The 22,869-nt window shown below is 37.0% G+C and overlaps 1 protein-coding gene across 1 annotated transcript in view; it reads left to right on the top strand.

Moving 5' to 3' along the window:
- The window catches only part of Glra2 (glycine receptor alpha 2), a 220,317-nt gene that overhangs the window by 33,201 nt on the left and 164,247 nt on the right, over positions 1 to 22,869 (top strand). Inside the window, 2 exon segments of the mRNA XM_032889979.1 lie at positions 10,222 to 10,289; positions 17,097 to 17,320. Coding sequence (XP_032745870.1) covers positions 10,222 to 10,289; positions 17,097 to 17,320 — 292 coding nt within the window.

Raw genomic sequence — 22,869 nt, 5'->3', positions numbered from 1 at the left:
AGGGGATGTATGGCTGGAATACCTGTATGGGGGAGGAGGGAGGGATGGGGGCCTATGGACAGGAAACCAGGAAGGGCAATAACATTTGAAATATAAGTAGAGAAATATATCTAATAAATTTTTTTAAAAAGTTCACCATAAAGTCAGGCCTGGTAGATCACATTTGAAATTTAAAGGCAGAGAAAGTTTATTGTCTTTTGTTGCTACCTTGGGCTACATATCAAGACTAAATAAAGTATGACTCAAAACCAAAACAACAAAACAGTGATCACCCAACATAAAATGCTCTACCCCATCCTATTCTTCCTCTTTAAGCCACGGAGAAATCCACAGTATACAATGTTAGCGATTTGAGAATATTTTCAAATTCTCTGAGCTAGAGCAGACATTTGCCTATCTGTTCATGGACTTTAACTTTGTACAGGATCTATTGGTAGCCATCAGTGGGAAGAAAATATAGATGCCACCATTTATGAGGTAATTTACTGCACTACATGGAAATTTCTTCATTTCTATCCATACAGCTTGTCCTAAACTAATTGTTTACCAACTAATCAGGATATAGGAATCAATAATTTACTAGCTCCTTTACCTTAGAATAATTTGTCCTTTATGTAACTATAGATAGAACAACCAATGTTATATAGTTATTTGTGGTAAATTTTCAATTAAGTTATTATACTTGTTTAGATTATATCTAATGATGATGAGATTTGCAATTATACTTTCCTACAAATTATGTGCTTTAAATATCTCCTTACCAAGTGATTGCTACTATGACAACTTTCCCCCCTTGCAGTCTTATTATCTTCTAAGATTTTCTTTTTCTTGAGCAGCAACACACCATGTAACATAAAAAATAAAAAGCAAAAGAATCATAATACTGATTACTTGTACTCACATATCAAAGTTCTAGCTCTTAACTCTGCATCTTTATAATTCATCTGTGATTTAGTTTATCAGCTTATCTCTTGAGCCAACAGCAATAGCAATGATTAGTCTGTTAGATAAATGTCTTATTCCAAAGGAAATTTAACTTCTATCTGCAGCAACCACATATATTTAAAATTCCACTTCCATATTAGGGACTTACACCAAGGTAATTGTGATACTTCAAGACATGTTAAATTATTTACAAGAAATAAAATGCAAAATGAAAATGTCATCTTGTTTATTTGTGACAGGAACAAAAAGAATGACATTTTTATCTTTGAATTCAGACTATTATGTTCTTGCAAGTAACCTTTCACCTAAAAGTGATGTTGGAAAATATCTGGGACAAAACTAAACATTAATGACTAATTGTCTTGTTGCAATCCAAGACTCCTTCTTGAGGATGAATTTAAATAAAAACCATAAACATTTTAAATTATGTAATGTATCTTATTAGCTTAGAAAGCTGTGGTGAATACAAACGCACCCTATATTCTACATATAAGTTTATATAAATAAGATTATTTTAAAATAATTACAAAAATACAGGGATATTTGAAGAGAACATGGCATATGTTCATAACAGGGTCATTTCACCAAGAAGATAGAACAATTACAAACTGAATAGTCTTTCTTTCAACAAACACTCTTTTTTTTTTTTTTTGGTTCTTTTTTTTTTTTTTTCCGGAGCTGGGACCCAACCCAGGGCCTTGCGCTTCCTGGGCAAGCCTACACTGAGCTAAACTCAAACCCCAACAAACACTCTTTACATTTTTAATTCACTTTTATTCATGTGCATGTGTTTATGTGGGTTGTGCATATAAGGACAAACGAGGGTTTATATCTCCTGCAGGCAACATTACAGGTAGCTCTGAGCTACCCGATGTGGGTACTGGGACCCAAACTCAGGTCCTCTGCAAAAGCATCAAGTGCCATTAACTGATTAGCAATCTCTAACTCCTCTACAAATATTCTGAATCATGGCATTTACCACCACTAAACTGATTCCATTCAACATCCTCTTTGAAACGACATTCATCTCAAACATATCATTACCACAACAGTAAACAAAACAGAATGATTGAATGCAGGTCTTAGTTCACATTTAATATATTGACTGGCTCATTATCTTTATTATTAGCATTAATTTATGTCTAAAAAGCACATAAGCCTGTTGAATTTTAATAAATACACAAAATTCCAAGGTATATGAAAACACACACATCAATACATGTGATGGAACAAGTAAACATTTTTTAACATAACAAAACTGAAATATTTCAATGAATAATTTTCAATATAGAAAACAGTATACAGAGAGAGAACTTATGATCCCAGCAAAATACTAAGATGGGAGGCAGAGATGGGTCAATCCCTGGCAGTTTCATGCCCAATTAGTCTAGGCTACCCGGTGAGGTACCAGGCAATGGCAAGAATCTGAATCAAATGAAAGGAGAAAAGTTTGTATGCAATGACATCCTAGGTTGTTCTCTGACCTACACACACATATGCTTGCACCCCCACACAGTTACAGCCCACTTAACAGAAATCAATTTTCAATAAAATTTAAGAAATTAAAGTTGTATATGTATATGTTAACTCAGTAGGATGAATATTTGTACGCTGGAAAATACAAAACATTGTTGGCATAAGTTAATGGAGGAATAAATAAATGCAACAGCATCTGAGGCACTGAAGTAGGAAAACAATATTTCAGCAATATTAACAATGCCCATTGGGATTCACAGAGCCAAGTTGAGTTGGGGCAAGAATGATGAAATTCTTAGGATTTAAAGAAAAAAGTAAAGGAGGAATGAGAGTGAGAAGAAAAGGAGGGAAGGGGAGTTTAGAAGAGAATGGGGACAAAAAACGGAAGAATTTGGGAGAGGAGAATGATCAGAAAGCCTAAATAGTTGTATTCTCTTTTCTGTGTGATTCGCATCCAACTCACTGCGGAATGACACCATTATGCCAATAAATCAATCAGAGATATTAATAGATTTTTTTCTACATGGAAAGAGTACAGTCATTTCACTGGTGATCATAGCTAAGTGCATGTTCTTGACCATAAAAGTGTCTAATCAGATTATTGGATTAAAATGCAAATGTGTTGACATTTAGTAGGATAACTCTTAAAAGCAAATTTAAAGAAAAATCCTTCAACCCAAAGATATTTTGGATTGAGTTTAAGTATTTATCCACTTTCTCATCATTAGCATAGAAGTCAATTAGGAAAGATGTCCATTGGCTTTAGAAAAATTTTTCCTTTTAGTTTTAAGAAATGATTCTTTAAAGATAGACAGTTTCTGCTAGGTATAAATGTTATGACCTAGAGAAAATCAATTTAATAAGTTAGGGTTCTGCATAGGAACAGAAATTATAAAATGAATATATAGTAAGAGATAATTTATTAGATTGAACATACTATACAGCAGGAGTCATCCAAAAAATGCCTATCTCATACCAGAGAAGATAAAAACCTACTAGTTGTTCAGTCCATGAGTGTTCCTCAGAAGTCCCGATCTGGCATGGAAGACTTAGAGTATTTCTGGAGAGCCAGTGGTCTTCAGTCCACCTTGGGAGCTGGAGGCAGCTAGTCCTCATATCAATCAAGGAATGAACAGAAGTATCAATCAGTGTTTCTCAAAGTATGGGTTTCAATCCCTTTGGGAGTCACATATCGTATATCCTGAATATCAGATATTTACATTATCATCCATAACCTTAGCAAATTGCAGTTATGGGAGTAGTGACCTAATATTTAGGGTTGGGGTCCACCACAACTAGAGGGAACTGTATTGGGGTTGCAGCATTAGGAAGGTTCAGGACGACTGGCATATAAGCAAGAATGAAGGCCAAATGAGCAGAAAGCATTCCTCTTCCATATCTTTTTTTATCAGGGTTACCATCGAAAGGTATCACCTATACATGTTGGGTGAGTCTTCCTAGATCTATTAATGCAGTCAAGACAATCAGTCAAAGACATGCTCATGGCCCATATCAGTACTTCAATGAGACTTTCTTTACAAGTGATTCTAATTTGGGTCAAGTTAACTGTTAAAAATTAACGTCCACAGTGAACTGCTTCTATGCCTCAGTCTTTCTCATCTATAAAATGTATGACAGCATAATACCTATTCACTGAGGGATGATGTGAAATGCTCACGGGACACAGTGCATTTTCAGTGTTTTAGTTTTTACTATACATATACATTAAGCCCTTGCTTTTACAATAATTCATTTTACTCAATTTTTATCCATAAATGTGAATTCAGTTCAGATGAAATGCTCAGGATTGAACCATTCAGATGTTAGATGTTAATGACCAAGAAATGTAGTATTTACTAGAGCAGTTTTTATAAACCCTTTTGTGAGGATCGGGGCAAGCAATGTGTGTGTACATGTTCATGTACATAGATACACATGCATGTGTCAATGCTTCTTAAGGACAGAGGACAAGCTCAGATGTTGTTCCTCAAGTGTCATCTACTTTTATTGAGGCAGGGCCTCTCACTGGCACACAACTCACGATGTATGTTAGAGCTAGTTGGTCAGGGATTCCCAGGGATTTGCATATCTCCATTTCCTTGGTGATAAGGGTACAAGCATGTGCTAATACAACTAGCTTTTTTCCCCATCTTTATTAAATTGGATATTTCTTATTTACATATCAAATGTTATTCCCTTTCCCGGTTTACATGCCAACATGCCCCCTAACCCTTTCCCCCCCCTTCTACATGGCTGTTCCCTCCCTATTCTCCCCCATTAACACCCTCCCCCCCAAGAATCCTGTTTGCTGGGGTCCAGCCTTGGGCACTAAGGGCTTCCTTCCACTGGTGCTCTTACTAGGCTATTCATTGCTACCTGTGGCAGTTGGAGCCCAAGGTCAGTCCAGGTATAGTCTTTGGGCAGTGACTTAGTCCCTGGAAGTTCTGGTGGGTTGGCATTGTTGTTCATATGAGGTCTCGAGGCCCTTCAAGCTCTTCCAGTCCTTTCTGATTCCTTCAACGGGGTCCCATTCTCAATTCAGTGGTTTGCTGCTGGCATTCGCCTCTGTGTTTGCTGTATTCTGGCTGTGTCTCTCAGGAGAGATCTACATCCGGCTCCTGTTGGCCTGCACTTCTTTGCTTCATCCATCTTATCTAGTTTGGTGGCTGTATATGTATGGGCCACATGTGGGGAAGTCTCTGAATGGGCGTTCCTTCAGTCTCTGTTCTAAACTTTGCTTCCCTATCCCTTGCCAGGGGATTCTTGTTCCCCTTTTAAAGGAGTGAAGCATCTGCCTTTTGGTCATCATTCTTGAGTTTCATGTGTTTTGTGCATCTAGGGTAATTGATCATTTGGGCTAATATCCACTTATCAATGAGTGCATACCATGTGTGTTTTTCTGTGATTGGGTTACTTCTCTCAGGATGATATTTTCCAGTTCCATCCATTTGCCTATGAATTTCATAAAGTCATCGTTTTTGATAGCTAATTAGTACTACATTGTGTAGATATACATTTTCTATATCCATTCCTCTATTGAAAGATGTTTGGGTTCTTTCCAGCTTCTGGCTATTATAAATAAGGCTGCTATGAACATAGTGGAGCATGTGTCTTTGTTATATGTTGGAGCATCTTTTGGGTATATGCCCAAGAAAAGTATAGCTGGGTCCTCAGGTAGTGCAATGTCCAATTTTCTGAGGAACCTCCAGCCTGATTTCCAGAGTGGTTGTACCAGTCTGCAATCCCACCAACAATGGAGGAGTGTTCCTCTTTCTCCACATCTTTGCCAGCATCTGCTGTCGCTGGAGTTTTTGATCTTAGCCATTCTGACTGGTGTGAGGTGGAATCTCAGGGTTGTTTTGATTTGCATTTCCCCAATGACTACAGATGTTGAACATTTCTTTAGGTGCTTCTCAGCCATTCAACATTCCTAAGCTGTGAATTCTTTGTTTAGCACTGAACCCCATTTTTAATAGGGTTATTGGTCTCCCTGCAGTCTAACTTCATGAGTTCTTTGTATATATTGAATATAAGCCTTCTACCAGTTGTAGGATTGGTAAAGATCTTTTCCCAATGTGTTGGTTGCCCTTTGTCCTAACCACAGTGTCCTTTGCCTTACAGAACCTTTGCAGTTCTATGAGATCCCATTTGTGGATTCTTGATCTTAGAGCATGAACCATTGGTGTTTTGTTCAGGAAATTTTCTCCAGTGCCCAGTTCTAGATTCTTCCCCATTTTTTCTTTTATTACTTTGTGTATATCTGGTTTGATTTGGAGGTCCTTGATCCACTTGGACTTAAGCTTTGTACAGGATGATAAGAATGGATAGATATGCATTCTTCTACATGCTGACCTCCAGTTGAACCAGCAACATTTATTGAAAATGCTACCTTTTTTTTCCATTGGATAATTTTGGCTCCTTTGACAAAAATCAAGTGACCATAGGTGTGTGGGTTCATTGCTGGGTCTTCAATTCTATTCCACTGGTCTATCTGCCTGTCTCTGTACCAATACCATACAGTTTTTATCACTATTGCTCTGTAATACTGCTTGAGTTCAGGGATAGTGATTTCCCCAGAAGTCCTTTTATTGTTGAGGATAGTTTTAGCTATCCTGGGTTTTTTGTTATTCCAGATGAATTTGGAAATTGTTCTGTCTAACTCTCTGAAGAATTGGATTAGAATTTTGATGGGGATTGCATTGAATCTGTAGATTGCTTTTGGTAAAATGGTCATTTTTACTATATTAATCCTGCCAATCCATGAGCATGGGAGATCTTTCCATCTTCTGAGGACTTCTTCAATTTCTTTCTTCAGAGGCTTGAAGTTCTTATAATACAGATCTTTCACTTGCTTGGTTAAAGTCACACCAAGGTATTTTATATTATTTGGGACTATTATGAAGGGTGTCGTTTCCCTAATTTCTTTCTCGGCTTGTTTCTCTTTTGTGTAGAGGAAGGCTACTGATTTATTTGAGTTAATTTTATACCCAGCCATTTTGCTGAAGGTGTTCATCAGGTTTAATAGTTCTGTGGTGGAACTTTTGGGATCACTTAAATATACTATCATATCATCTGCCAAAAGTGATATTTTGACTTCTTCTTTTCCGATCTGTATCCTTTGATCTCCTTTTATTGTCTGATTGCTCTGGCTAGGACTTTGAGAACTATAAGTAGGGAGAGAGTGGGCAGCCTTGTCTAGTCCCCGATTTTAGTGGGATTGCTTCAAGTTTCTCTCCATTTAGTTTCATATTAGCTACTGGTTTGCTGTATATGGCTTTTACTATGTTTAGGCATGGGCATTGAATTCCTATTCTTTCCAGGACTTTTATCATGAAGGGGTGTTCAATTTTGTCAAATGCTTTCTCAGCATCTAATGAAATTATCATGTGGTTTTTATCTTTCAGATTGTTTATATAGTGGGCTACATTGATGGTTTTCCATATGTTAATCCATCCCTGCATACCTGGGATGAAGCCTGCTTGATCATGATGGATGATTATTTTGATGTATTCTTGGATTTGGTTTGCAAGAATTTTATTGAGTATTTTTGCGTCGATATTCATAAGGGAAATTGGTGTGAAGTTCTCTTTCTTTATTGGGTCTTTTTGTGGTTTAGGTACAAGAGTAGTTGTGTCTTCATAGAAGGAATTTTGTAGTTCTCCATGTGTTTCAATTTTGTGTAATAGTTTGGATAGTATTGGTATGAAGTCTTCTATGAGGGTCTGATAGAAATCTGCACTGAACCCATCTGGACCTGGGCTCTTTTTGGTTGGGAGACTTTTAATGACTGCTTCTATTTCTTTAGGAGTTATGGGGTTGTTTAAATGGTTTATCTGTTCCTGATTTAGCTTTGGTACCCATTATCTGTCTAGGAAATTGTCCATTTACTCCAGATTTTCAAGTTTTGTTGAATATAAGCTTTTGTAGTACAATCTGATGATTTTTTTAAATTTCCTCTGATTCTGTAGTTATATCTCCCTTTTCATTTCTGATTTTGTTAATTTGGACACACACTCTATGTCCTCTTGTTAGTCTGGCTAAGGGTTTATCTCTCTTGTTGATTTTGTCAAAGAACCAGCTTTTGGTTCTGTTGATTCTTTGCATAGTCCTTTTTGTTTCTACTTGGTTGATTTCAGCTCTGAGTTTGATTATTTCCTGCCTTCTACTCCTCCTTGGTGTATTTGCTTCTTTTTGTTCTAGAGATTTTAGGTGTGCTGTCAAGCTGCTGACATATGCTCTCTCCTGTTACTTTCTGCAGGCACTCAGAGCTATTAGTTTTCCTCTAAGCACAGCTTTCATTGGGTCCCATAAGTTTGGGTATGTTGTACCTTCATTTTCATTAAATTCTAAGAAGTCTTTAATTTCTTTCGTTATTTCTTCCTTGACCAGGTTATCATTGAGTAGAGCATTGTTCCACTTCCATGTATATGTGGGCGTTCTCTCCTTATTGTTATTGAAGACCAGCTTTAGCCCATGGTGGTCTGATAGGATGCAGGGGGTTATTTCTATCTTTCTGTATCTGTTGAGGCCTGTTTTATGACCAATTAAATGGTCAATTTTGGAGAAAGTACCATGAGGTGGTGAGAAGAAGGTATATCCTTTTGTTTTAGGATACTGGTTTGCTGTATATGGCTTTTACTATGTTTAGGTATAGGCCTTGAATTCTTGTTCTTTCCTGGACTTTTATCATGAAAGGGTGTTGAATTTTGTCAACTGGCTTTTTAAAAAGTGTGGTTTCTGGGGATTGAACTCAAGTCCCTGGACTTATATGAAATCACTTTGCTATGTCCCCAACCCTTTAAATTTGATGCTAATATGCTTAGAACTTCTAGCTTAAAAGTTTTAGGTTCTAGAAACATATCCACACTGTCAGTTAGCAATGGAAGAGAAAATATTCCTAATATGCCACAATCTTCTGAAAGTTTCTAAGCCAATTGGGTAGACTAGAGAAATAGATAGTATTTAATACATTGACAACAAAGATGTAAAGTTTCAAGCTTCTTCTTTAAAAGTGTAAAGTGAGTTCAATGAGCATTTTGACATGGCTTTACTGTTTTTTTTTAAAGCATTCCTATCCCCTTATCATTTACTATTTATTTTGGTTTTAAAATTTTATAAAATTTATCCGTTAAGCTAATCTAAATTGCTGTATTTCTTTGTAGAGAGAAGAAACAAGTAAACATACAAATTCTCATGGGTTGCCTCTATGTTGTCTAGTTTATTTCTCACCAGCAGAAAATAGATTTGTGATAGAACCGTATATCCAGGAAAGAGAAAGACTTTTTCCTAGCAGCTTTTGAGAGAGGCCTCATGCCAAATTCCTTCTTTCAAAGCTTACTGGCTGGTTGGGTACATAGCCAAACAGGGTGTTACTTGTACTCAACTAAGGAGAATTTGTCACATAAAGGGGAATGCATTTCTTTTGAGGAAAACAAAGAGCTGGTAGATGGACTGCAATGGGGTTTTCCTATCTCAGAAATCATTGGGGGGGGAAGGTCCATGGAGACACTAAACACATTCCCCAGAATAAACAAAACAAAACAAAAACAATACATTAATCATGGAATCATCAGATAATGATTTACCTGTTGACAAAAGGCAAGAAGACTAGTGTCAGTCTAATCCTGCATCTCTGGAGAGATGAGTAAATTCTTATTTTGATCAAATTACTCTAAAAATGTGACACCTTGTTTTACACATAATTTACTCTGGCAACAGTATAGATATTAAGCGACATTTCTGCCAGTGTATATATCTGAATATGAGTGGGTTTCATGTGTTTTATATTTTCGTACATAGTTTGTGTGTGTGTGTATTTATCCAAGCATCATAGTATTTATATTAGCAACAGAGTAAATTCAGAGGCATTATAAGTATCAAAGTACCACAGTTATTTTAAGAGAGATGATCCAGATTCATCTGGAACCTCAAATTCAGCCCTATGTTGACCCAATGATCCAGGTTTGTTCATTACCATTGGTAATGCCTAAACTATTGATGATCTAAGGATTAAAGAAAAGCAGTCAACCAAATGGCCAGTCACAAAAACTTATGCTGATAAATTCTGCTAAATGATCTTAACTTATATTTTCCAAACTCAAAACTCTTTGGAGGTAAGTTACCATTGCTTAAATTGCCATTATTCAAAATACCAGTGGGAAGATAGCATGCACTTCTGGGCAACTTTTTCTTTGCAGTCTCATCATCATTTCCATTTCATTTACACCTCTAACCACAGATGTTGATGGAGCTGTAATGTTACTTCAATATCTATTGCAATATTTTTATTGCATTCTGCAGGTCCTCCAGTAAACGTTACTTGCAATATTTTTATCAACAGTTTTGGATCGGTCACAGAAACCACCATGGTAAGTGCTACAGTGCCACTGGCAAGAGAAAAACGTGACTCAATTATGTCATGAACACAACCTGTCAAATTTTCTATTGTTCAAATTGCAGGGCCTCCTGTAAATGTTACCTGCAACATATTTATCAACAGCTTTGGGTCAATAGCAGAAACTACAATGGTGAGTGGGACTGAGCATTGAAGCCATCGTGTGAAGGAATGGGATATGGGATCACAGCACTATTGCATATTTATGTGACATTTACTGAGTGCCAATCTCTAAACTCACCACTCTCTAAAAACAGACATTTCCACATCTTCATTTCAAAAATTGATTTGTTAAGGAGCTACAACTTAAAATCTAATATTCTTTCACCTGTTATCCCAGAGCAATTTTGTAAACATTTAATTTTTGTTAGGTTTGGCAGAATAAGCAGCAATAAATATGGCGTGCATTTAGGAGTATTAAAATATGTACATCTCAAATGTTTCGTAAGTATTTATTTTTAAAGACTGACATGTGATTGACATTGTCAGTGTTTTACTTATTATAAAAGCTGGGACAACATCAAGCCAGTCTATTGCATATTTATGATATCACAAATGGGAGAGATTCAGAAGAACACAAATGTTCATATGTGCACACATAATTTTTTGGCAATAGAATGTAATATCAAGTTCACAGAAATTACAAAAAATATTAACAGATTTAAAAAACATAAACATAATAAAAGATATGTAGTGTAAAATCTTCCATGTATTTGAAGAAGCACTGTACAATGTGCTAAGATGGTTTATCAATAACATGGTCGGGTTGCCAATGACCCAAATCATTAGCTAAACCCCACATGGCACTAGATTATAGCATGGGGATTACATCTAGGGTGAAATACTTCCTTGGAATCTACATGGTTTATTTAAAGTTCTTAAGTTTCTTGCTCTTAATTTACATAGTTATTAAATCATATAGCCACATTATTGGATGATACCAAAATGAAATTTTAGTTGAATTTTACCAAGTATTTATAGTAACAGAATCCTAAAAAGACTCAAGAAGTGAAAAATGAACATATGATATCATTGAGAAATAGTTTCTTAGTGGGCTTTCTCTTCTAGTTTTCTAAGATCATGTTTAATGAACTACTATATAATTTTTTTTAGTAAAAAGGATTAATTTACCTATATTAGTCAGCTTTATTGGAAAACATAAAATGTAATGTATATCTATTAACCATTGTGACATCACTGTGTCTGAAGCAGCATCATTCAGAAGTAAGATTTTTGACATGATGGGTAGTATATTAAGAATTTTACCTAAATAAGCTAGTTTTGATAGAGTTATAAGAAACACAAACCATGAACAGAAAAGCACAACTCTAGGCTTGACACGCAGTTTCTGTCTGTTCTTTTGCTACCTTTAAAAGAGGGACAGTGTTTCCAGTAGCCCACTGTCACCAGCTTTACACGATGGCATTCAATGACTGTATTTGCACGACCTAATGCTGATTGCATTAATTAGACTCCTAAGTTGCCTTGATTAAATCTCCCCATTGCATTTTACTCTCAATCAAAAATGTAAATATGCACCTTTTCCATGTTCATTAATACAAGAAGCTAAACATTTATGAGACAAAATGGAAGCTATGGATACTTGATTTTCCCAGTCTTTTTAAGACTTACAGAGCTGTTTAATAGACGGGCTGCTTAGGTACTTCCTGGCTACTTCCTAAGTGTCCTTGACATGTTTCCAATGGGGAAAAAGGGAAACTCTTGCTCAAAGGTAACAGCAGCAGCCTGTTTATCTACTGGGTAAGCTAGGTCAAATTGCATGTTTAGAGGAGTGTTACATGGTGTGCTTCTTTTATTTCACTTACTAGCTTTTGATATAGTGACAAGCTTCTTCCGATTTTGAAAAACACATAACATATTGTTTTCTTTTGGCTTTGGTGTAAAATTTTTAAAAAGAGCAATCACCATGTTTATGCTCAAGAAGAAATTCTCATGTCACCTAGGGTGGGAATTGGCAAATGCTTCCAATAAAGAGACAGACAGTAAATACATTAAACCTTGGGAGCCAGATGGTTTCTCTCATGCCTACTCATGCCCTTTGGGCATGAAAACAGCCATACTAATAGTGATCAAATGGATGTGAGTGCACACCAATAAAACGTTACTTGCAAAAATAGACTGAGTTAAATGTGCCAACCATGAGTCTAAGGCATTAGTAGTTAAATAGATGATATTTTGATAATAGTATGAAAAATATTGTAAAAATGTCCTGGTTTTAAAACACAAATGATCAGTCAAAAAAATGTCCTGGCTTCCAAGAGGACTGAAGTTTTGCCTGGGTATCCACCTGATTCAACTTGTCTTAATTGGGTCAGGCTACAAAGTAGCACAAACTCGATGGTTTATAAACAGCAGAATTGATTTCTCCAGTCTTGGAGGCTGGAAGCCTAAGAATAAGGTGACAACAGCACATCGGTGTGTCGATGAGGGAACTATTATGGTTAGGTTTTTTATTTTTTTGTTTTGGTTTTTTTGTATCTTCCCATTCTACAAAGTTCTCTTGCTATTCCCTCATAACAGAATACTATCTTGCTGGGAGTTAGAATTTTAAAACTGAGATTTAAGATGTTAGAAATATTTAGCCTAATACATGCTCACATGTTGTCATAGCCTAAGTTTACTTTTTCAAAACTCCAGGATTCTACAATTGAGAAATTCGTTGATACTTCCCCAAAATTTGACTCACAAAATTTTCTCAAAAATTAAACAGAAACTCAACTAATTTTAGTTGTGATCAGAAACTGTAACTTGTATGCATATTAATAAATTAATGGAGGACATCAATTAGTGTTGTTTCCTGAGGATGAAAGTTTTGATTTATCTTCAATTTGTGGAACTATTTTCTTCTAAGAATGTTTCCAAACTGAGTTTCTGATCATATTTATTGTCCTCTGTTTCTTTACACCTCATTTTCCTAGAGTGAGTGAAGTAGCATTATGGAAGGATTTATGTTGGTTGATTCTTTTTAAAGAAAAGGTGAGGGTTATCTGTGTCTGTCAACTTCCTTATGGCACTATAGGACCAGACCCCCTCCCATGGTCAATGAAATCACACTAATTTATTGTTAATGCTGCATGTTAACAAAGTATTCGTTTACTTACAGAATCAATACGAATGCTCCCTTCTTTGATACAAATATTGGAGATACTCACAGAACAGTATATTTTTGTTTCTTTAAGGAATAATTTTATGGATTATCATAATGATGTGTTGTGATAATACCTGTATTTATTCATTAAGAGGCACATGGATTTATTGCTGTTTGACCCTATACTGTGGTTGTTCAGCAGATAATATTTTGTATAGTCTTAAAGACACAAGAGACTAGGAAGGGACATATACTGAGACAGGTTATATTCTGATTTAGAAGTGTCATCATTTCCTGTTTTTCTTCCTCCCTTTTCTTTAGTTGATGATGACAATTGAATTTACAGGATAAGGAATATATTTACCACCCCTTCTTTCTCATGATTGAGGCAGAAATAGAAAATATTAGCAAGATAAGTAACAGCCAGGGGTATTTTATACCAGCTGCATGCTACTCTCCCAAAGACTGGGGTATTAGAAAATGGAGATGCGAAGCTTCCTTCCCGTCTTCAAATGGCTGCCAGGAGACATGGTAGTGGATTCTGTATGATTTGGACCTGTAGGTGCCTATACTACCCATTCCCCAACAGTAGATTCTGAGCCTTGACACATTTAACAGATGTGTGGGATGGCTAAATATACATAAATGCATTTTTCATCTCCTGCAACACTAGAAGGGGTTACTTTGCCACTAATCTGAAATTGCCTCCTTGAGAAACTCAGAGAAGACTGAGGCTGACACAGATGTCCATTGGGAACGAGTATAGCCTAGCATTTTCCTTTAATTCAGTTGTTGAATGAGCACATCCCAAGAAGATGCTAGCTGACAAGAGATAGCATATTATTATGTTTCTTATTTCTAACATCTTAAAGAATAATCCTTATATTGCCATAAACTTGATATTCTGTTAAGCTTATACATAAGATTTATTTGCTGTCTAAATTAACAGTGAAATCCTTAAGTCCACATTTATCATAAAGCATTCAACTACCGTGATAATTTAAAATGCAAATTCTCTCATTAAAAACTAATACAGATTTGGGATTATTAAAATGTTTTTGGAGTATGGGCATGTTTAAAAAAAAATGAAGTGTGATATAAGCATTATGGAAAATCAAGGATCTATGTTGTCATACTTGATATATTTATAATTGATTGAAAATCATACACATACCAAGCCATAAGAGGTAATGATCTGGTTTGATGAGGTGGCCATCTTTATGTACAAAGGCAGAGCTCCATATAGTAGTACAAAATAATTCAGCCTAAGAAAACAATGCCTACTATGAAGTAGGCCTTACTTCAAAAGAGATCAGTAAAAGAAACTGGAAAAATTCCAAATTTGACATAAAAGACTATGATGGAATGTAGGGACTCATATTGACAGTGTTAAGACCACAATAAAGATTATGCAGTTTGTATATGTATTTTATTTTTAAATGAAATATATCCACATATATAATATAAATATTTCTATTGTGTTACTCAATGCTCAGAGAGCCAATAATATAGAAACAAATTTTAGTACAAGGAAATATATCATTTACTTGAAGTAGTATTTGTCCTTAGAGAGTGCAGGCAACGTAAAAGAAAAAATAGTCTGCATTTAAACATGTTTCTCAGTATTTACTTTCCCTTTAATATTTTATTGAGCCTGGAAGCAGGAGAAAAGTCCAAGAAAGACTACAGAACTATACAACTGCTCTATTATGATCTATGCTATTATTAGATCATGAATGTATTTGTAAATAAACAGAAATGATACATTGATAAATTATATGTGCCAAATTATAGCATATATTTAATGAACCTGAAGAATGACACAGGCACAGCTACAAAAACTTTTCTTTGTTTATCTAATTTCTCCATGGATGTTCCTTTTTAAGTTATCTTTTAATACTTTAAAATTTTAAATACTTTCAAGGATTGTTATTTATTTTGGAATAGTGTATTTCATCAAAAATAAAATCATTGATAAATACCAATGATTACATATCCAAAAGAATATCTACTTATAATTAAAAGGGTCTCGTATATATTTTATCCCATATGTAATCAGTGGATACAAATGTATTTTTTTTACTGGTGTTTACAAATAGTGAGATTTTTATTTTAAATGAACTTTACACACTTATGGGTCGAAGTGAGATATAATTTTCTTGCTTCTCTTGTAAAGATTCAAATATTACAAAGAAATAATTCACTATTTTCTTGATTTAAAATTCAAAGTAGAAGACCAAGAAACACTAGGGAACAATCATGGGAATTTTGTATGAAAACTATGTTGCAATATTTTTCTTAAAAGTCATCATTTTAACATAGCATGTCACCAATTTAATATCTCTTAGGTGGGTCAGTAGACAAGTTTAAATTATCTCAGGAGTAAGGAGGATATAGGGTTACTATATTTATAATTTTGTTGTCCAGTGATTTCTAACTGGCTTCTCATGACCTTTTGTACCCTAAAATACTTCCTAGTGAAGGGTCTGCTGTTCTCTGAAGATTCTGATATTTAACCCTTTCATTTTTATTCCCAGCTGCACCCACTTCCGGGAATTATCTAGATTTGGTAGTGGAGGAGAGCTTCTTCTCTCCTATTTGCACTTGATACAACCATATGTATTCTCCCTGCCCACAAAGATTTCTTTTTTTAAAAAAAATGGTTATTTTGTTTATTCACATTTCAAATGTTATCCTCCCTTCTGGTCCCCCCACCCGAAAACTCCCCACTTCATACCCCTCCCCTGCCTCCATAAGGGTGCTCCCCATCCACCCCACTTCTCCCCACTGCCCTTTCTGTTACAAATGTATTCTCATTCTAGGAAACTAGAGGATAAGGGGCACCACAAAATGCTTTCATGAACCTAAAATTCTTTGAATTCAAGCCTCCCAGGAGAGAAGTTACAGTTGTAAGCTGATTCATTAGCACAGAAGGAAATACCTGGATCAAATGAGAAAGGCAAAGCTTTACCTGAGGCTCCCACAAGGGTGAAAACCTTTGTCCAAAAGTTTTCATATGGGAAAACCGTGAACAATTCCTGTTTGAATGAAGCATCAAGCTGTCTACTGTAGACAGAGGATACTGAGCGAATTCAGTGAAATATGTAAGAGGTTGAAAGTAACTAGTTGTGAAGGAATTGTTTTGCCAACATGAAGTATCTTAATGTTTTTACGATTTTGAGAATATTGGTCTATCATAATATGGTATTACAAGATGTTCACTCCCAAATTGTAGAGCGAGTTTTCTTCTGTACAGAGCATATAAGCAAAATAAGTTCAGAAATCACGCCATTTCTGATTTAGAAAATGAACCAGGTTTATTTGGTAGTCTGCCATGACACGCCGACTTCTGTACTCATCACTGGCTTTTTCTACAGAAAGATCATTTGATTGAATATAACTGCAACCAAGAATTAATAATTTAAGCATAAAAAAGGCAAGAAAGTCAACCTGTTTTAATTGGTATTCTGACTTGGTTGAATTGTTTTTCTTCATCCTCTCCACTCCAAATCCTATTAGAGCTCAGAGTTTTATTTTGATCAGACTGTACACAGAATTGCTTGACCAGACAAAAAGACTATATCAAAACAGAAAGAAGGTAAGAAGAAAATTAAATGGATTTCTTAAATGAGGGTGGGCAATAAGTGCCTCTTGTCGATAACATTTCTATAGGACTATCGAGTGAACATTTTTCTGAGACAGCAGTGGAATGATTCACGGCTGGCATACAGTGAGTACCCAGATGATTCCCTGGATTTGGATCCATCGATGCTGGATTCGATTTGGAAACCAGATTTGTTCTTTGCCAATGAGAAAGGAGCCAATTTCCATGATGTCACCACTGATAACAAGTTGCTGCGGATTTCCAAAAATGGCAAAGTGCTCTACAGTATTAGGTAAGCTGTTGTTGGTTTTATCACTTCATTTCTCAAGGCTTAGAGATGCCTGATTCATCAGGACAGGATGTTATGTATATATGACTTTGTGCTTTCTTCTTTATTATCTGAATTTTAAATATATGAATTTCAGAATGTTTCATGGTCTTATAAGTGTGATTTGTCACAACAAAAATGTATCCAGTTTGTTTATGGCATTATATAAACACCTAAGCAAATTTATTAAATAAATTATAGATTCTTCAATCTAATTACCTTGTACCATAGTATGTGATTTCTCATTTCGGTTATTTTTTTTCATTCATCTATTTATTTATTGACTTTACATCCTAATTGAAGCTTCTACTTTCTCTCTTTCCAGACTCTCCCTGTCCTTCCCATCCCACCATATCCCCCTTCCTTTCTCCTCAGAGTGGGGGAAGCCTTCCATAGATATTAACTGGCCTTGGCATAAAAGGTGGAGTAAGATTAGGCTCATCTTCTATTGAGGCTAGACAAGACAGCCCAATGAAAGGGAAAGGATCCAAAGGCAGGCAACAGTCATAGGCAATCCCTGCACCAGTTTTTATGGACCCCACATGAAAAGTAAATCACACATCTGTGACATGTGTATGGGTCCTAGGTTCATCCCATGCATGCTCTTTGGTTCGTGGTTCAGTCTCTGTGAGATCCTATGGGCTCGGGTTAGTTGATTCTGTAAATGTTCTTGACCCCTCTGGCTCCTTATTCCTTCCTACCCTCTTCCATAAAATTTCCCTAGCTCTGCCTAATGTTTGGCTATAGGTCTCTACATCTGTTTCCATTAGCTGCTAGGTTAAGTCTCTCAGCGAACAGGTTCCTGTTTGCAAGTATAGCAGAGTATCATTAATACTCCCAGGGATTGGCTATCTCTCATGGCATGGGTCTCAATTTGGGCCAGTCATTGGTTGGCCATTCCCTCCATTTCTGTGCCATCTTTTTGTCTGCACATCTTGTTGGCAGGACAAATTTTGGATCAAAATTTTGTTGAGGGGATTGGTGTCTCCATCCCTCCTTTGGAAGTATTGCCTAGTTATATTAGATGACCATTTCAGGTTCCATATTCTGTGTTGCTAGGACTCTTATCTAGAGTCACTCTTGAAGATTCCTGGAAGTTTATCTTGTCCTAGGCTTCTAGCTCATACCAGAAATGCATCCCCTCTGGTTTCACTTCCCTGTCCTAGTTCTCAATCCCTCCATACACCCCCACTCTTCTCTTCTATTCCTATCCCACAATCTTCTCCTTACCCAAACCCCTCTCTGCATCCACCCCAATATCTAATCTATTTCACCTTCTCGGTGAGATTTAAGTGTTGCCTCACCCCTTAGTCCCTCAATATTACTTAGCTTCTTTTGGTCTGTGGTTTGTACTTCTGATGGTTATCCTATACTTTATGGCTAATTTCCACTTCAAAGCAAGGACATATAATGTGCCTTCCTAGGTCTGGGTTCCTTCACTCAAGATGGTATTTTCATGTCCCATCCATTTGCCTGCAAATTTCATGATGTCCTTGATTTTAGTAGCTGAGTACGATTCCATTGTGTAAGTGTACCACATATTGGGGGACATGTAGGTTGCTTCCAGTTTCTGGCTATTACTTATAGATATGCTATGAACACCATTGAGTAAATGTCCCTGTGCTATAGTGGGACATCTTCTGGGTATATGCCCAGGATTGGTATAGATGGGTCTTGAGATAGAATTGTTCACAAGTTTCTGAGAAGCCACAAAATAGATTTCCAGAGTGGTTGTACAAGTTTTCACTCACAACAGCAATGGAGTTGTCTCTTTCTCCACATCCTTGCCAGCATGTGCTGTCACTTGAGTTTTTGATCTTAGCCACTCTGACAGGCGTAAGATGGAATCTCATAATCATTTGATTTGCAATTCCCTGATGATTAAGGATGTTGAAGATTCCTTTAAGTGTTTCTCAGCCATTAGAGATTCCTCTGTCAATAATTCTGTCTAGCTTTGTTCCCCATTTTTAAATTGGGTTATTTGTGGTTTGGTGTCTAATTTCTTGAGTGTTTTATATATGTTGGATATTACCCCTCTGTTGAATATAAAGTTGGTGAAGATCTTTTGCCATTCTGTGGGCCGCTGTTTTGTCCTTTCTAAATTTCTTTTTAAATATAATTTATTTATTTTTATTCACATTACATCCTAATTGCACACTCCTTTCTCCCAGTCCTACCCTTACAAATTCTACCATTACCTCTTGCCCTTAGTCTCAAAGAAGGAGAAGTCCCCCTTGAGCATTACCCCACCTTGGGACATCTAGTCCCAGCCAGACTAAGCAAATCCACTCCCATTGAGGCCAAATCAGGAGCTGGAGGTAGGGGAAGGGGAGTCATTGGTAGGCAACAGACTCAGAAACAGCCCCTACTCCAATTTGTAGGGGACTCACAGGAAGATCAAGCTATAAATGGGAGGGGGGACTAGGTCCAGCCTCGACATGCTCTTTGGTTGGTGGTTCAATCTCTGAGCCCCTATTGTCTCAGATTTGCTGACTCTGTGGTCTTCTTGTCTGGTCCTTGACCCCACTGGCTTGCTCAATCCTGTTCCCCACTCTTCCACACGTCTCCCCATCCTCCACCTGATATTTGGCCTTGGGTCTCTGCATATGTCTCCATCCTCTTCTGGATGAAGCATCTCAGAAGACAGTTATGCAAGGGTCCTGTCTCATTGTTAATAGTTTCAGGAGTTGGCTCTCTCATAGGATGGGTCTCAAGTTGGGGCAGTCATTGGTTGGCTCTTCTTTCAGTCTCAGCTCCATTTTTATCCCTTGTAGGCAGAACAAATTTCAGGCTGAAGGTTGTATGGGAGGGTTGTTGCCCCTCTCATTCCACTGGAAGCCCTGCCTGGCTACAAGAGGTGACCATTTCAGTTTCTATATCTCCTGCTGGTAGGAATCTCAGGTAGGGTTACCCCCATAGACTCTAGGTAACCTCCCCCAAACCATGTCTCCAGCTGGTCCCAGAGATGCCCCCCATCAATTTTCATTCTCACTCCCAGCTCTCTCCCACCCTTCCACCAACACCTGATCACCATTTCCATATCCCTCCTTACCCTGTCTCCCACCTAATTCCCTCTCTCTATCTACCTCTGATGACTATATTGTTTCCCCTTCTGAGTGTGATTCACATGGCCTCCATTGGGCCCTCATTATTACATAGCTTCGTTGGGTCTATGGATTGTAGCATGGATGTCCTGCATTTTATGTCCAACCATAAATGAGTACTTACCAGATGTGTATTGTCGGTCTAGGTTAGCTCACTCAGGATTATTATTCTCAAGTTCCATCCATTTGCTTTCAAATTTCCTGTTGTCTTTGTTTCTTTTTGTCTTGTTTTTTTTTTTAATTTAATAGATGGTTTTTGAAAATAATTTATTTACAATCCAGCTGTTGCCCCCACTTCTGGCCCCCCACAGCTCCACATTCTTTTCTTCTTCCCTCATTTCTAAAATAATGCTCCCCTCCACCAGGCCTCCCCAGTCCCTGGGGCCTCAACTCTCTGGAAGATTAGGCACATCTCCCACTGATCCCAGACCAGGCAGTCCTCTGGTACATATGGGTCATGGGGCCTCAGATCAGCTTGTGCATACTGTCTGGTTGGTAACTCAGTGTCTGGGAGCTCCCAGAGGACCTGGTTAGTGGAGACTGCTGGTCTTCCTATGGGGTCGCCCTCTTCTTCTGCTTCTTCCATCCTTCCCCTAATTCAACCATAGGGGTCCACCTGACTTCAGTCAAATGGTTGGGTAGAAGTATCTGCTTCTGTCCCAGTCATCTGTTGGTTGGGCCTCTCAGAGGACAGCCATGCTAGGCTCCTGTCTGTAAGTACATCATAACATCAGTAATACTGTTAGACCTTGGAGTCCCCCTGTGAGGTGGATCCCCATTTGGACTGGTCACTGGATCACCTTTCCTTCAGGTTCTTCTCCATTTTTGTCAGTGCAGTTCATCTAGACAGGAATACTTCTGGGTCTAGAAAGTAACAGAAACCTGGGAAGTGAGAGACTCTCAGGACTCAATTGGAATGACCCTATATGAATTGCCCAACAGTGAGGAGAGTCCACCTCCAGTAGATAGACAGAGTCTGAAAAGAAGGGATGGTGTTACTAACCCACAGTCTTTGTTTTTAATAGTTGAATAGTATCCAATTGTATACATGTAGCATATTTTCTTTATCCACTCTTCAGTTGAGGAACATCTGGGCTGTTTCTGGCTATTACAAATAAAACCACTATAAACATAGTTGAGCTTATTGTATAGTGGAAGATCTTTTGGGTATGTGCCCAGAAGTGGTATAGTTGGGTCTTGAAGTAAATTTATTCACAATTTTCTGAGAAACTGCCAAATTGATTTCCAGAGTGGTTGTACAAGTTTCCACCCGAACAGCACTGGAGGACTATTCTGTTTGCTTCACATCCTCACTAGAATGAGCGGTTGCTTGATTTTTTGATCTTAGCCATTTTGGTAAGAATGGTGTATGGTGCAATTTCAGAGTAGATTTGATTTGCATTTCCTGGTGATGACTAAGAATGTTGAATATTTCTCTAAGTGCTTCTCAACCACTCAAGATTTGTCTGTTGAGTATTTGGTTTTTCTCTGCACCCATTTTTTAAATTTGGTTATTTGGATTTTGGTTTTAACTTCCTGGTTTCCTTATAAATCTTTTCTATCTACCTACTGTCAAATGTAGTGTCGATGAAGATGTTTTACCATTCTGTAGGCTGACACTTTGTCCTACCGATGGTGCCTGTAGCCTTGAAAATGTTTCGGTTTCATGAGGTCCCATTCATTAATTGTTGATCTCAGTGCCTGAGGTGTTGATTTTCTGTTCAGGAAGTTGTTTTCTGCATTAATAAGTTCTCTGTTTAATATTAAGGTTTTTTATCCACTTGGACTTGAGTTTTGTGCAGTTTTTCAAATTGTATTTGAATTCTTCTACATGCTAACATCCAATTAGACCAACACCATTTGTAGAAAGATGCTTTCTCATTTCATTTTATAGTTTTGGCTTTTTTGTTAAAAAATCAAGTAGCCATAGGAATGTGAGTTTATATCTAGGTCTTCAATTAGCATTGATCAATCTGTCTGTTTTTGTGTCAATACCATGCAGTTTTTTTTATTACTATTGCTCTGTAGTACACCGTGAAATTGAGGATGTGATACCTCCAGAAGTTCTTTTATTGTACAGGATTGTTTTAGCTTTCCTGTTTTTTATTTGTTTGTTTGTTTTCCATATGATGCTGAATATTGTTCATTCATGGTGTATAATATGTTGCAATTTTGATGGGAATTGCATTGAATCTGTAGATTGCTTTTGGTAATGTGGCCATTTTCACTATGTTAATCCTACCTCTCCAGGAACAATGGAAATCTTTCCATCTTCTGATATCTTCTGCAGACTTTCTTTCTTCAGAGACCTGAAGTTCTTGTCATATAGGTCTTTCACTTGCTTTGTTAGAGTTTCACCAAAATATTTTGTATTACTTTTGGCTATTATAAAGCATGCTTTTTCCCTAG

This window comes from Rattus rattus, chromosome X (genome assembly GCF_011064425.1).
Source record: "Rattus rattus isolate New Zealand chromosome X, Rrattus_CSIRO_v1, whole genome shotgun sequence".
Classification (NCBI taxonomy): Eukaryota; Metazoa; Chordata; class Mammalia; order Rodentia; family Muridae; genus Rattus; species Rattus rattus.
The sequence above is the reverse complement of the archived record's forward strand: the minus strand, read 5'-3'. Positions and strand labels throughout refer to the sequence as shown.